This window comes from Fukomys damarensis, unplaced genomic scaffold (genome assembly GCF_012274545.1).
Source record: "Fukomys damarensis isolate Sample0158 unplaced genomic scaffold, DMR_v1.0_HiC HiC_scaffold_37, whole genome shotgun sequence".
Lineage (NCBI taxonomy): Eukaryota > Metazoa > Chordata > Mammalia > Rodentia > Bathyergidae > Fukomys > Fukomys damarensis.
Genome location: NW_022900949.1, coordinates 28066630 through 28080153, shown reverse-complemented (window position 1 = coordinate 28080153; position 13524 = coordinate 28066630). Strand labels below are relative to the sequence as shown.

The window sequence follows — 13524 nt, the reverse complement described above, 5'->3', positions numbered from 1 at the left end:
GTCATGTTGGCTTTGAACTCACTGTGTGGCTCAAACTTAATGGCAATCGTTCTGCCTCACTGAGTGCTGGGATTAGAGGAATCTCCACCAAGCATGGCTGTTAAAACAAAATGTTATGCAGAATTGATCAAATTCTTCCCATTTTCTAGAGTGAGGAAGGTAAAACTCAAGCACAGGCCAAGTAGTTCGGTTGATGTGTTATGCAGCTACTTGGGAGCAGAGTAGAAATAAAGGCCAGTTACCTAGGCTAAGCCTAGTGTTTTTATGTTAAAATTGAGAAAGAGAACATTTGTCCTGGTGTTCACATCCTCACAGTAGAAAGGAAGCACAAAGGATGCTAGGCTGGGAGTCAGACCTGAGTTTTATTCCTGGCTCTGCCAATGGTAAGTTTTGTTTGTCCAGAAAAGTCACTTAAACTGCTCTGAGACAGTTTCCTCCTTTGGAAAATGGGGATAATCAGCCAGGTGTGGTGATGCACGCCTAAGATTCCAGTACTTGGGAGGCTGAGGCAGGATTGACATTACTTTTGAGGCCAGCCCAGGCTTTATATACTTAGTGAGCTCAAGGCCAGGCTGAACTATATATCAAGACCTTGTCTCAAAAACAATCAAACATGGAGATAATCATCTCTGTCCTACCTGCCTCGTAGGATTGCTGTGAGAATTAGATGACAGCAGTATGTGAAAATGATTACAATGGTTAATGTTTAGTGGTGGGGCTCCTGCTGCTGTCGCACTTGGCAAAGTCAAGACTGTGGACTTAGTTCCTGTTATTTTCCAGGCAGAATTTTCTGAGCTCAACCTGGTGGCCCGTGCAGATGGGACCTACGCTGTGGACATGCAGGTGCTTCGGAATGGCACAAAGGTTGTCCGGTAAGGGCCCTTCTGTCCTTCTATCCTTGGGGTCACTGTCATGCTCTCCCCTTCTAGCCTGAAGAGCTAGTTTTAAAGTCAAGCATTCCAGTGAGATGACAGTGCTACATATGGGGCTCAGAACTTAAATGGTGTGTGTTGCGTGGAAGTGGGAGGGAAGGCAGCTCTCCTGCCTTCAAGGAGCTCTCCATCCAGTGGTAAAGAAACCAATTTTAAGTTGCAAGGACACAGAGCTCACTTAGAGGTAATCAGAGTATGGACTCCTGCCTTCCTCCCTCTCAGTCAGTGTGGGTCTGTACTTTTCTCTCTCTACATTTCTCCTGGGAGACAAAGTTCCACTTCTTTTAAGTTTGAAATCATCTGATCTAGTCCTACCTTTTCATTTTACAGTGATGTGCTTAGATTTCCCTGAGGGACTTGGTGACAGAATCCTGTGTTCTATGTGAGTTCTTTTGACTCTCAGCTCAGTATTTTTCCTATATTCTTCATTTCTAGGGACTCCTAAGTCTGAGAGAAAAACCTAGGGTTAGAACAGACTTTCTAGATAGGAGGGAACTAGTAGTTATTGAACACTTCCATGGTCTTATGTTGGGGGCCTTATACATGGGATATTATTGTACACACAAGAGTTCTTGAAGGAGATAATGAGAATTCCAGGTGGGGAAACGGTCTGAACAATGCTGTTCTCAGGAGCTCAGTCATGTTCTAGGAGGTGGCTCTACTTCACCCTGCTCTCCACTTCAGTCTGTAGTACCCTGACCCTAAGGAGTTCAGTGTCCAGGAAGTCAGGGACAGGGAAGGCCAGGGGATGTATGGGACCTACCAATAGGAAGTATGAGTTTATCCATTCTGAAGACTAAACACCAGGAGGGAGAGATGCAGGGAGAGAGACAGACAGACAGACCCTCCCAGGTGAGAAGTGAGCCTCACAACAGAGACTGGACAGGTTCCTCCAGCTCTGTCTTGGAGACACACACACAGGAGGTGGTGACAGAAAAGCTTAGTAGCAGGGTGCCTGGAGGGATCTGGCAAAAGTAAGGCAGCCCTTATGGGTGCCCAGCACAGAAACTTGAGGGCTGGCCGCAAGTCTAGAGCTCCATTCCTATATTGGGAGGTGAGGCTGGAATTTGACCTCGGGCATACAGCTAGAGGTTTCCAGCATCCATCAGGACCTGGGCAGTAACAGGAAAGGCCTAGGGAGATGGTTGGAGCAGCCCACACAGGTATCATGATGCTAGTCCCTGAGCAACTAAGGAGATCTCCTTCAGTCCCCACTTTGTGGAAAGCCTTGTCTCCACATCACACTGTGCACGTGTGGACACTCAGTGAAGCTCGTGATTTTGTACAGTTGATATGTACTCATTATTATAATTTTAAAGATCTGATCCCTGGACCTGCGTGGGGCTGGGTCTGTAGGTGGGGATTTGGTGGGTTCCCCAGGCAGAGAGCCAGGTAGGTCACTGCCCTGAGCCTCAGAGCCTGGAGCAAGATGCTGCCATAAACTGCCTTTCTGGGAAGGCCTCCGAAGCTAAGATGGCCCTGGCCCTGTGGAGCAGCCATGACTAGGAGCTTTGCTGGCTACATGTGAGCCAGGGAAGCTTTCCCGTGCATGGGAACATTCTGTACTTGCAGTGCTTCCTGCAGCCATTGCTCAACCTCAGTTCTGCGAAAAATATTTGCACCACTCCCTAGCGTCCGCTTTGGAAGAATAACGTTGGGAAGTCTGGCATCTGCTCTCTGCCAGGCTTGGCCCCATGCCCTGCAGGGGCCTGATGAGAGCATTGCCTATTTTAAGGAGCAGCTTTAAGGAGTAGAAACAGGATGGAGATCAGAGACCTCACGGCAGTGTGGTGTGGGCAACCTCACATGCTGCCTTCAGAGCTCCTAGGGCAGCTTTGAGCACCAACTCTGGAGCCACATAGAGCTCCAGACTCTCATGCTGCCACACGAGGATAGGAAACATCTTTTTACTTAGGCGTGAGAGTCTAAAAGTGTTTCTTCCCACCTGAGAATATTAAAGCTTGGCACAAAAGAGTAGGAAATTTCAGAAATATGTTCCTCAGATTTTCTTTGGAAAGTACCATAATGCTTGATATCCCAGTCCAGAAACAATAATAATAAAGTGAGGGTCATGACTAGGTGATCCCTGGCGTCTCCTCTCTGTCGTGAGCTGTCAGAATGGGAGACAAAGTAGTGGATGACCTGAGCTGTGACTGATGGAAACCCTGCCTCTGCATTCTTACCAGGTCTTTCCGCCCAGACTTTGTGCTGGTCCGGCAGCATGCCTTTGGCATGGCCGAGAACGAGGACTTCCGTCACCTGATCATTGGCATGCAGTATGCAGGCCTCCCCAGTATCAACTCCCTGGAATCCATTTACAACTTCTGTGACAAGCCCTGGGTGGTGAGTAAGGGCCCCTTCCCCCAGGAAACAGTGGGCCCCAGGCCCTGCATTCCCAGCCCCCCAGGAGGGACTGCTGCTACTCGACTGGTAGGCACCAGCTGAGAGGCTGTGAGGGGAGCTCTGGCTGGGACATGGGACAGAGTGGCCTGTCACAGCAGCATGTCACCATGTCAACGTGTTCCTCAGGCTGGCACCTTTGCCGCAGAGTACACCTTTGGCCTCTGTGAAGAGGTCCTTACCCCAAAGAAAGGGTTTGGGGGCTGGTCCTTACAGGTCTGCAGGCTCTGCCCTGAACTGTTGGCTGTGGTGATAACAGAGTTTGATTCTTGCCTCTTGGATGGATGGCTTAACTCTTGGAAAAGCCTCTCTCTCAGTGGGGACTGAGAGGACAGTTTAACTCTGAGGGGTGTCAGTGGCAGAGTTCCATCGAGTTGTTCAACAGCAAGTGAAGTTTATCCACTACGGTATGTATGAATCAGATACCTAGATGAGCTGGAAGATCACTGATCTCGCCTTGTCATGTAGGGTGTGAAAATTAAAGAGATAAGGTAAGGAGTATAAAAGCGCTTACTGTATGGTGTATACTTTGAGAGTTTCCCACATTCATATTGCATCCTCATGATAACCTTATAAGGAAGGTATTATTTTCATTTTTTACAGAGAAACAAAACCCAAAAAAGACTAAATAACTTGCCAAAATTATAGAGCCTGAGTTTCTGTAGCTCACACTACCTCTTTTATAGTTTGGGTTACAGGGTGAGGAAAAGCTGGTCTGGCTTCCTCTTCCTCAGCCAGTCTGGTAATCTGGGAGGGCGATGGGAACTTCTAGACATGGGAAGGAGTGGAAGAGCGCAGATGGGAGGAAGAGTGATCTGAGGCCCTGCTGGGCACTCTGGCTTCCTCTTAGGGCTCTGCAGGGACCCAGCTCACACTGCTTCTGCTGCTCCAGGCTGGCCCCTTGGAAGGAAATGCCTGCCCCTAATCACATCTCTTCATCTTGATTTTCAAAACTCAGATTTCAGCTATCGTAAAAGCTGGACTGACGAGGTTCCTAGCACTGGTGGCTAATTGTGAAGTTTTTGAACCCCAGGCCTGTTCACCATTCAAGGAGTTGGTGTTTTTGTGTTTGTTTTTGATTTACTGGGCAGATCCAGCACCTCTGCTCTTGGTCATTTTTGATACCTCATTGGACAGCTTTCTAGTCCTGCATCACAGGGGGACCTTACAGTGTAGAGAAAGAGCAGGGAACAGGAGTGAGAGGGTCCCAGAGCTGCCAAGTTAAGGAGGGGTTGGGCTCCTGTTTCCCTACTTATGGCACAAGGCATCTGGAGTCCTAGAGTTCACAGAAACAGGAGAAAAGCATTGTGTGATGGCAGTGTATCACTTGGGACCTTTACCAAATGCCTTTCCTGGTGACCTCCCCTTTTTCCTCCTGCGCATGTGTGCTTACTCCTGACCCCCAGCCCTTGTCTGAATTGGGCTCCTTCACAGCCATACAGGGCAATGCTGCTATTCTGTTTTTTTTTTTCTGGGTGATTTCGCTTCTTTACCAGCCTTTTGACTGAACTACTCAGTGCCAGTTTCTTGGTCCACAACTTGGGATCACTAGTATACCTGCCACCACTTCACCAGCCTGGTTGTTAAAGCTCCCAAATAGCCAAGATCTCTTAAAAACAAACTAGTTTCCTGTGCTCTTTTCCTAAACTGTGAACAGAGGCCAGAGAGGGGGGGAGCAGGCAGGACCCCGCCTAGGGCCTTGCCCCTCCTGAGACCTGGGATCTGGTGAGGGGTTACTCGCACCATTCACAATCTGTCATGTTGCCTTTTGTCAATGTATGAGAACAGCAGCTTTCCCTGGCCACACACACAGTTCTCTGTTTCACTATACTGATGACCCACAAATGACATTTTACATGTTGTTCTCTACTGTTAAGGGAAGTGGACACATTTGATGCCTGTGGAGGGAGGGTGCCTCTGAGATGGCAGCTTGGGCTCCTAACTTTGTTACTGTGGCTGCTCGTGGTGTGAGAAGAGGCCTCCGTGGGTTGAAAGAGGCTCTGCCTTGCCACCAGCATGTCACATCTTACACATTTGTGGCGGAGCAGATCTGCTTTGTCTGGAATGGTCAGCACAGGTCACTGAGATTGCAGAAGCAGAAGTGGCCTGTCAATGAAAGCCACATTCCGGAGAGAGCAAGATGCCACCACCCATACGGCTGCAAATTTATCTAAATTCCTGTCGGGCTTTCTGGGGTTTTGGAGACAGATGAACCGGGGTTAAATGAAAGCCTTTAACTTCCAGGAGAGGTAGAGATAATGTATTATTCAAACTGATCTTGAAATCTCATTTCATCCATGAATTCTTTCTTAATTCACTGAATAAGTGGTTATAATGAGCTTATCTTTCTATTCATTGCCAAGAGCACCCCCAGCTTCCAACTCATTCTTTTGTCTGTGGGTTCAGGAAATAGCCCTTATCAGATATTACATTTTAAAAATTGGTAACTGTGTACCTGTGAGTTAATCTAAGTTCCAGGGGGCAGAGGTTAGATGCCAAGCCTAGCACTTGAGAAGACAGGGACTGCTGGATATCAGGTGAGGAGGATGGACCCAACTAGAGCCTGGGAACTGGCTGTCATTTTAGTCTTGGCTGTCCCAGGGCCCTGGGAGTCTGCCGCAGGCCTTCCTGGCATCTGAGTGGTGTCTGTGTAACTCCCCCACATGAGGGAAGATAGGGCCTATATGCCTGGTGCTGTGCCAGTGTGTGGGCTGCAGCAGGACAGAGGTCGTCCACAGAGCTGGCATCAGTACCCAGGGATGCTGAGAGCGCTGGGAGCCTGGGCAGGGCAGGCGTCCAGCCAGGCCCAGGTGGGCAGGCAGATCCTAAAGGTCGGACGAGGTGGTGGGAAGAGCTACAGAAGACTCACATGGTCTGAGTGCTCAGTCTTGACAGCCAAAGGAAAGCGAAGAATGGTGAGGACAGCAGGGTCCAGTGCAGGATGCACTGGGTGATAGAAAAGAATTGGTGCTCTCCTGGAAAGCCCTGCTACCAGGTGGGATCTGGGAGCTGCACTTTCCTCTGCTTCTCACGCCTGAATCTTCTTACCTGTGAGGTGGGAGGCCTGGCCTTAAATTCTCTTTTAACAGTAAACTCTCAGGGCTTGAGAGTGTGTGAATCTTTCTTTCAGTCCTGGCAGAGGTCTTAGAACTCTGGAGCCACCAATTACCTGTCACTAAAGGGTGTCGCCTAGGAATTCTAATGTTTTTCAGCATTTTAAAACTAACGGAATCTTTACTCACAAAAGGGCCACTTCAGATGACTGCTTATACTGCAATTTGATAATGGAGTTTGGGAGAAAGAAATAATGGAAGAATGTTAATTGTGGTACAAAATATGAGGAACTGATCAAATACACCAATCTCATTTTATATAGGTGGAAAATGAGAGCTGGGGAAGAGTAATTATTTGCATAGGACACCTAACAGGTTAAGAGGCAGAACAGGACCAGAGTCTCCAGTTTCCTAATACCCTGGTTCTGAGCCTTTCTGGCTCCCACCTCCTCTCGTCTGCCTGACACGTGTGCTCACATCCCTCACAGAGGACAGGACCTGGGCCTTTGAAATGTGTTCTAGCTTTATTTTCTCTGCACAGTACAAGGCAGGTTTGAGCCAACAACTTTCCCTTGTAGCAGTTCGAGATATCGGTGACTTGGAGTGTGAACTGAGCCAGTAGCTCTAGAGGGGTGATGCTGATTTCCTCTGCTTCCAGTACACTGGGGATGGGGTACACCAGACCAAGCTGGGAAGCTCCATGCTTCCTGTGGGATGAGCACGATCTCCGCAACTTGAAAGGCAGCTACTTGAAGGCATACGGAAAGTTACAGTTTCGGTCCCCAGCTGTGACTCCAGTCAGCTACTGTGGGCTCTTAGGCAAGTGACCTCTCTGGGCCTCAGTTTCTTCCTTTATGGGGTGGGGGCGGTGCTGGATGCGTGTCAAAGGCCTTTCAACACCGTTCCAGGTGTGCTCACCCTTCCTTCAGAGCTGCTCAAGTTTCTTAGTCCTGAGATGGGTATGTCAGTCCCAGTCCCAGAAACACTGGGTCTGTGTGTCCTGTACACTGTGGCCACCCACATCTTCCTGAAGGACAGCCTTACTCAGAACGCCCCTGCTCAAACTCTGGTGTGTCAGTATGGCTAACTGGGAAAAAAAAAAAGCTGCCATTCTTGCCTGGCATTGGAACTTCCAAGACTTGGCCCCCTCTCCAGCTTTGTGTCTTGCCATTGCTTGGCAGAGCAGGTGTTTGGAGGTAGAAAGCCAAGTGTCAATCCTAATTGCACCTCTTTTCAGTTCTGTGATTTTAGGTCGAACCTAGTTTATTCCTTTAAGGATCAAACGAAACACCATTAAAATCGAATAGGTATTCAGTGAATGTTAGCTTGCTATCTCTCTAACTAAAACATGTTCTTCGAGAACAGAAACTGTATGTACGCTTCTCTTACATCTTCAATGTGCTTATCACAAAGGCCTCTACAGAGCATTGCTAAATATTTGCTTGATGAATTGATGCTGTGTCCATTCCAGAAGTTCTTAGATGAGCTAAAGCATTTTTCTCTCTTGCAGTTTGCCCAGATGGTGGCCGTCTACAAGACACTGGGAGGAGAAAAGTTCCCACTCATCGAGCAGACGTACTACCCCAACCACAAAGAGATGGTAGGTGGCTGAATCTCTGCTACTCCCCCTTGAGCTTCGCTATATGCTGACTATAGGGCTCTACTCAGGACTTTGGCTTCTCATCCCCCAGAGGTCCCCAGTGGGATCTTGGTAGGGCTGGGACAGCTGGGTTTTAGCTGCCAGCCTCATTTTCAAATTCTAGAGACAGAACAGAGTAAAACCAATGGCAATCAGACTGAGAGAGTAATAGCCTGTGGGCCACCAATCAGATGTCAGAGTTGGGGTGTAGCTCTGGCTCTGCCATGTGTCGCTGGGCAAGTTCTAATAATCCTTCACTGAGTGCCAGTTTCCCAACTGGACAGTGGGCATAATCTTTGCTGGCCAGGAATTCCAGTATGTATGCACAAAATGGAAGTGATAGTTTTAAGTTGCCGCCTTCTGCAAAGTGTGAAGTGCTCCTGAGATCCACGGTGCTGTTCCAGGTGAATCCTAAGCCTTCTCTCAGTTCACCCTAGAAGGCTGGGAGGAACAGAGAGATGGCATGGCTGGTTGATAAGAAGGCTGTTGGTAATGGTTTTACTCCAGGGTGATCTGGAGCTCAAACTCCTGCCATCCTTTCTGTCCCTTCTGCCCAAGGCTGATGTGACAAGTTGGGGACCCTGCTTAACCTACCAAGGTCCTTCTAGTGTTGTGCTCTGACACAGAGCTTACTTGTTCCCCTTCCCACTGCTTTCTCCTAAGGTCGTCTTCACTCACAGCATTTCTGTGAGTCCACAGCCGCCTTTTGCACGTCCTATATGGCCCCGCACCAGCAGTCCACACAGAGGAGATGAACACATCCTTTGCTTTGAGAACTGCCTCTGTCATCTTTGCCTGAGCTTCCCCGAGGAAAGGCTCTAGAATGTTAGGTTCTTGTCCTTAAAAAAAATCCTAGAATATCAGGGCTTTCCCATTCAGGGAAACTCAAGAAAGCTTATGGAGGCCAAGGAACCCTTGGATCCTGTGGCAGAGACCTTTGGGAGTCCAGATCACAGTGGCAAGGGGCCTGAGCTGAAAGTGGAGAGCTTTCTTGGCACCAGAGCTGGCTTTTCCTGCTGTAACATCCAGCAGGGCTGACCACTGGGAAACTGCATCAAATGCAAGCAGTTTTCCTCTGCCAGCACCCTTGCCCCTAGCAGTCCAGATATTTTGCTCCTGTCCTGAAATTTGTCCTCAGAAAGAGCATCTCTCTGAGATGTCCAAAGCTGACATAGAAGGGATTTCAGCTCTACTAGAGAAAGGCTTTTTTTTTGGGGGGGGGCTTAAAAAACATTTGAAGTAGGAATGAAGACATTAGTAATCTAAAGAAGACAGAAGAGAAGCCCCCGTTTGGGACAGTTAACATGGAGGAATATGTTTATTATACAGAAGGCCTCCTCATGGCCACAGAGTATGCTGCAGGACTAGACCTTCACCAGGAATGGCGCTGAGGGGATGCGGTGCCAGGAGGGAGGTTAGGGTGTCCTCGCTCTCGGAGGAGTGATTCTGGGCCCCGAGCAGAGAAAAATGTAGCAGAGGTTTAGGACCGCAGAGAGGAGGAGCAGAGGATGCACAGCTTGTTGTAATTTATTCTGCATTCCTGACAGCCAACCTGTTTATGGTACCATTCACCTACCCTCTGCGTTGCATACCACCAAGTCTCACCATCGCTGTGTATAGCATTCACCTCTTCTCCTCTCTCAGGTCAGTAAAGGGAAAGGAAAAGATTTTTCTGGGGAAAAAGGGAAGAGTTCTGGCTTTGAAAAACAAACTAAGCTAGAACCAAAACTTTCAGTAACTAGTATGAGCTAGATTAATGGGATTTGGGAGGAGGAGAGAGGCCCGAGGGTAGGACAGAAAAGTCAGGCTGCCCTTGACAGGCTGTGGGCTGGGATCTGGGGTGCAAGCTGTAACACGCCCCTTCCCGCCATGATGCTGGCTGGGCCGTCCACTTGGCTGGCAGCAATAGGGCAGGTGGTGGTAGAGCTCCACATGAAGGAGAACTGGCTTGGTCCTCAGGACTCTTGAATCCCATGGGGGTCAGTAGTTCCTACTAGGGCTGGATAATGTCAACAAACTCCTTCCTGAGGGGCAGGTGGCCCCGGTACCAGCTGCAGGTGCCATCAACATGCTTCATGCAGACGTAATGCTGGGCCTGGTACCCGTAGAGCTTCTGTTCCAGCAGCCAGTCTGTCCACAGGCACTCATTGGGGGCCGAGATGGTACAGGGCACCATGTAGCAGGTGGTGATCTAGAATCATGGCCATATGCATAAAAGTGAGTAGATGTCTTTCCTTTTCCATTGCTGCCTTTTAGGCTCCTACATATCCTCACGGCCCATCTCAGCTGCCCCGTCTTAGGAAGCCCTTCATCCCCAGACTTCACCTGAATTCTCCCTCCCCATGCTCCTGGAGTATAGTGTCACCCCTCTGATGTCATCTCTGCAATCAGGCCTGGTGGTTCCTACTCCACCACTGACCTTGAGCAAGTTACTTCACTTCCCAGAGCTTTAGTTTCTTTACCTTGGAGTAAAAATCTTAATTCTTCACAAATTTGTTATAGAGACTAAATTAAATTTTAAAAACTCATTATTACAGGGCCTGGAAAGAATAGACATCTTTTAAGTGTGGCTGTGTTAGTGCCATCTCAGTCTGCCTTATTTGATGGCCACTTTCCCAACCAAAATGTAAGTTCTTTGAGGTCAGGGATTGTGGACCTGTTTCTGTGTTCTGACTTCATACAGTGGCTGGTCATGCAGAGCTCAAGTACAGTAGAGTAAATGAATCAAAGAATGCCTGAGGCTACAAGACTCAAGCCCCTTCCCCTGCCCCAGAGACCTTGGAAAGGGATCCCCCTTACATGGCAGCCGCAGTTCAGATGGTAGTGATGATTCAGACTCTCCCTCTGCACCAAGGACAGGTCCTCCCAGGGCTCGATGTAGTTGCACAGGTGGATGAAAACTTTCCCATCACCGAGGACCTGCCCTTCATGGGGAGATGGAAGACAGTGTGGCATCAGTAGTCTGCTACTAGAGCTTCTGGGCCCAAGTCCTAACAGAGGGCTGGGCATAGGCCCCCCAGGGCCTGGCAAAGGGCTGGGCATGCAGGTGAGGTGCTTGGGAACAAGGTAGATATCAGAGGTTACAAAGGTCTGGTGGGTCAGTCCTGGGAATGGCGAGCTCAATGGAGCCCAGCTTGTACCTCTCTACCCCAGGCCAGCACAAGTGTATGTCCTTGGAGTTGGAGAGTCTGTCCCTCCTCGCAAGCCATGCCTAGTGTGGGACTGCTGAGACTGTGACTTGTTCCTGAACGTCTCCTCTCCTGCCCAAGGCCTGGCAGTTTATAGTAGGCGGTCATTCATTGTTGGATGGATGGATAGCAGAAGTTTTCCACCTGTTCTCCCCTCCTGCAGTGCTTTTTATTTTCCTTGCTTTCCTTCTAAGTACTCTTCATCTCTTTGGGCCAGTGTAGACCCCACTTCCACAGTGCAGCTTCCACGATTGTTCACAGTCTCACAAACCCTTCTGTTCCCTGAGCTCCAAAATAATTTACTGTTGCGTTCATTCATTATGTAGCCATTTCATATAGGGAAGGTTTACCTGGGCCCACATCATGGGGGAGAGAACTGTGTTAGACCCCAGGCTCCCACTAGGCCCTTGGCAGAGGGCAGAGATGAACCCATAAGGACCAGTTTCAGGGGGCAGATTTTGGCTCAAAATGCCAAAAATCTAGTGCCAATTAAAATTGTTTCAAATTGGAACTTGTTGCCCTGGGTGGGGAGAGCAGCCTGCCTTAACCTAGTGAAGTGGAGGCCATGACCACTGTGAGGACTCCTGTATCAAAAAGAAGGTCACCAAGGCTCCTCTGGACGTCATCACTACTCTTGTCTCTTTGGAGGCCAGTTGCTGGTTTCTAACTTACCAGTCAAAAGATACTGCCTCTGGCTGTTGGCTTCTAGTTTCACACCGCAAAGAGAAGAGTCGAAAGGTGTGTAGACGTACTGAACATCCTTGACTTTCTCAAACCCTTTAAACATCTGAAAAGCAATTACAAAAAGTAGTGAATGTAATTTATGTATTAAGAGGCAAAACCTTCTCATTTCTCTAAACATATTAAGCAAAAGTGCAGTTCAGGAAGTAATGCACACAGATGACTACTGGTTTGTTTTGTCTTAAAAAAAAAAAAATCTAAACCTTGGCTTTTTCCTGTGAGAGGGGAGGTCCTCCAGTGGCCCACACGCAGGCAGCTGTGGGACCAGTGAGACACCGAGGCCCGCCCTGCACTGTCTGGATTCATGGGCCCTGCCCCCACCATCTCTCCCCTTCCACAGCACTAGGGAGCCAGACTGCCTGGGCAGGCCAGGCAGTCCTGCCCCTCTCAAGCGCACGCTCCATCCCCTCCAGGGGCTGTTGCGGGGGAACACCCTGTCCTGTCCCCATGTACCTTTATCTGTTTGATTTCATACCGGATCATTTTTTGAGTGTCAGCAGGATCTGCACTGGCAGGAACTACCTTCTCACTGGAGATTTTGGCCCGGATCACTGTGGAGGAAAAGGGCAGAACTTCAGCCCTTGTGGGCGCAGTGCAACTGCGAAACACATGCTCTGGGGTCCCTGGAGATTGTTGCTAGGCTCTTGGTTTAGGTGTCACTGGGGTATAAACAGTGTGCTGTGTCTGCACATGGGACCTGGAGACACCTGCTCCACAGTGCCCAAGGTCTTCCCCTCTGTGCTCATCTGGCCCCTTGAACTTGCTCACTCGGAAGACTCTGGTTCTCCACAGTGCCTGAGCAGTGGCAGGGTAGGAGTCCAGGGCTGGAGAGAGGAGGAACCTCGACTGAAGGCCCTGGTGTGGGCTCTTCTGTTCATTGCCGCAGGCCTCAGAGCTCACCCAGAGCAGATGTTAGTAACGTTTTTTGCATTCAAGCACACCTGACCCTGCATTGAGGATGCCCATCTCTTGCCGTGTGGGCATCTGTCAGAAACTGCATATGAAGGCCCTGTGCTAGGCATGAGGCCACAGATGTCTGCAAGACCAGGTCTCAGGCCTGTGGAACTCTTGGTCTAGTAGGGACACGAGTGCAAAGGACACTAGCATAGCATAGTGGGAGCAGGGACGTCAGAGATGCTGGGGTTTGGAGAAGAGCGGCCTGGAAGGATACGTTTAGGGGCCTGGGGAAGGGCTTCCAAGTGAGGAGAAAGAAGGGGCAAAAGGTATGTATTAGGGCACAGTGGCCCCTCAGTTCCAGCGCTGGACAGAGAGCTTCATGGCCATTCCGTCTCTTCCTCTACTCCACCCTAGTCCAGTAGTAATGACTGGACAGCCAGAGACACCTGATGGACGCTGTGCCCCGGCTGCAGTAGGACCTGGGGGAAGGGTCGCTACAGAGGCCCCTGACACAGTCTCCCTCCCTTACAGACCAGACTGCTATGACATCCCCACATCAGCCTCCGCAGGAGGAGCTCAGATCCTCCCTCCTCCCCAGTCTCCTAGCCTGCAGGTCATCCTACTCCATCATCCCCTCCTCTCTCTACCCCTCTGCTCCCCCGCCCCTCCCTTGC

The 13524-nt window shown here is 49.6% G+C and overlaps 2 protein-coding genes across 2 annotated transcripts in view; one reads left to right on the top strand and one right to left on the bottom strand.

Annotated features, from left to right (window-relative positions):
* The window catches only part of Syn2 (synapsin II), a 48837-nt gene that overhangs the window by 2740 nt on the left and 32573 nt on the right, over positions 1-13524 (top strand). Inside the window, exons 3-5 of the mRNA XM_019208605.1 lie at positions 781-872; positions 3119-3275; positions 7896-7985. Coding sequence (XP_019064150.1) covers positions 781-872; positions 3119-3275; positions 7896-7985 — 339 coding nt within the window. The remainder of the gene's footprint in view (positions 1-780; positions 873-3118; positions 3276-7895; positions 7986-13524) is intronic.
* Timp4 (TIMP metallopeptidase inhibitor 4) lies at positions 9030-12699 on the bottom strand. The gene is made up of 5 exons (XM_033759345.1): positions 12661-12699; positions 12407-12589; positions 11885-11999; positions 10824-10948; positions 9030-10215 (listed from the first exon to the last, which is right to left on the bottom strand). The coding sequence occupies exons 1-5, from the start codon at positions 12697-12699 to the stop codon at positions 10018-10020; spliced, it is 660 nt and encodes a 219-aa protein (XP_033615236.1). The 3' UTR covers positions 9030-10017.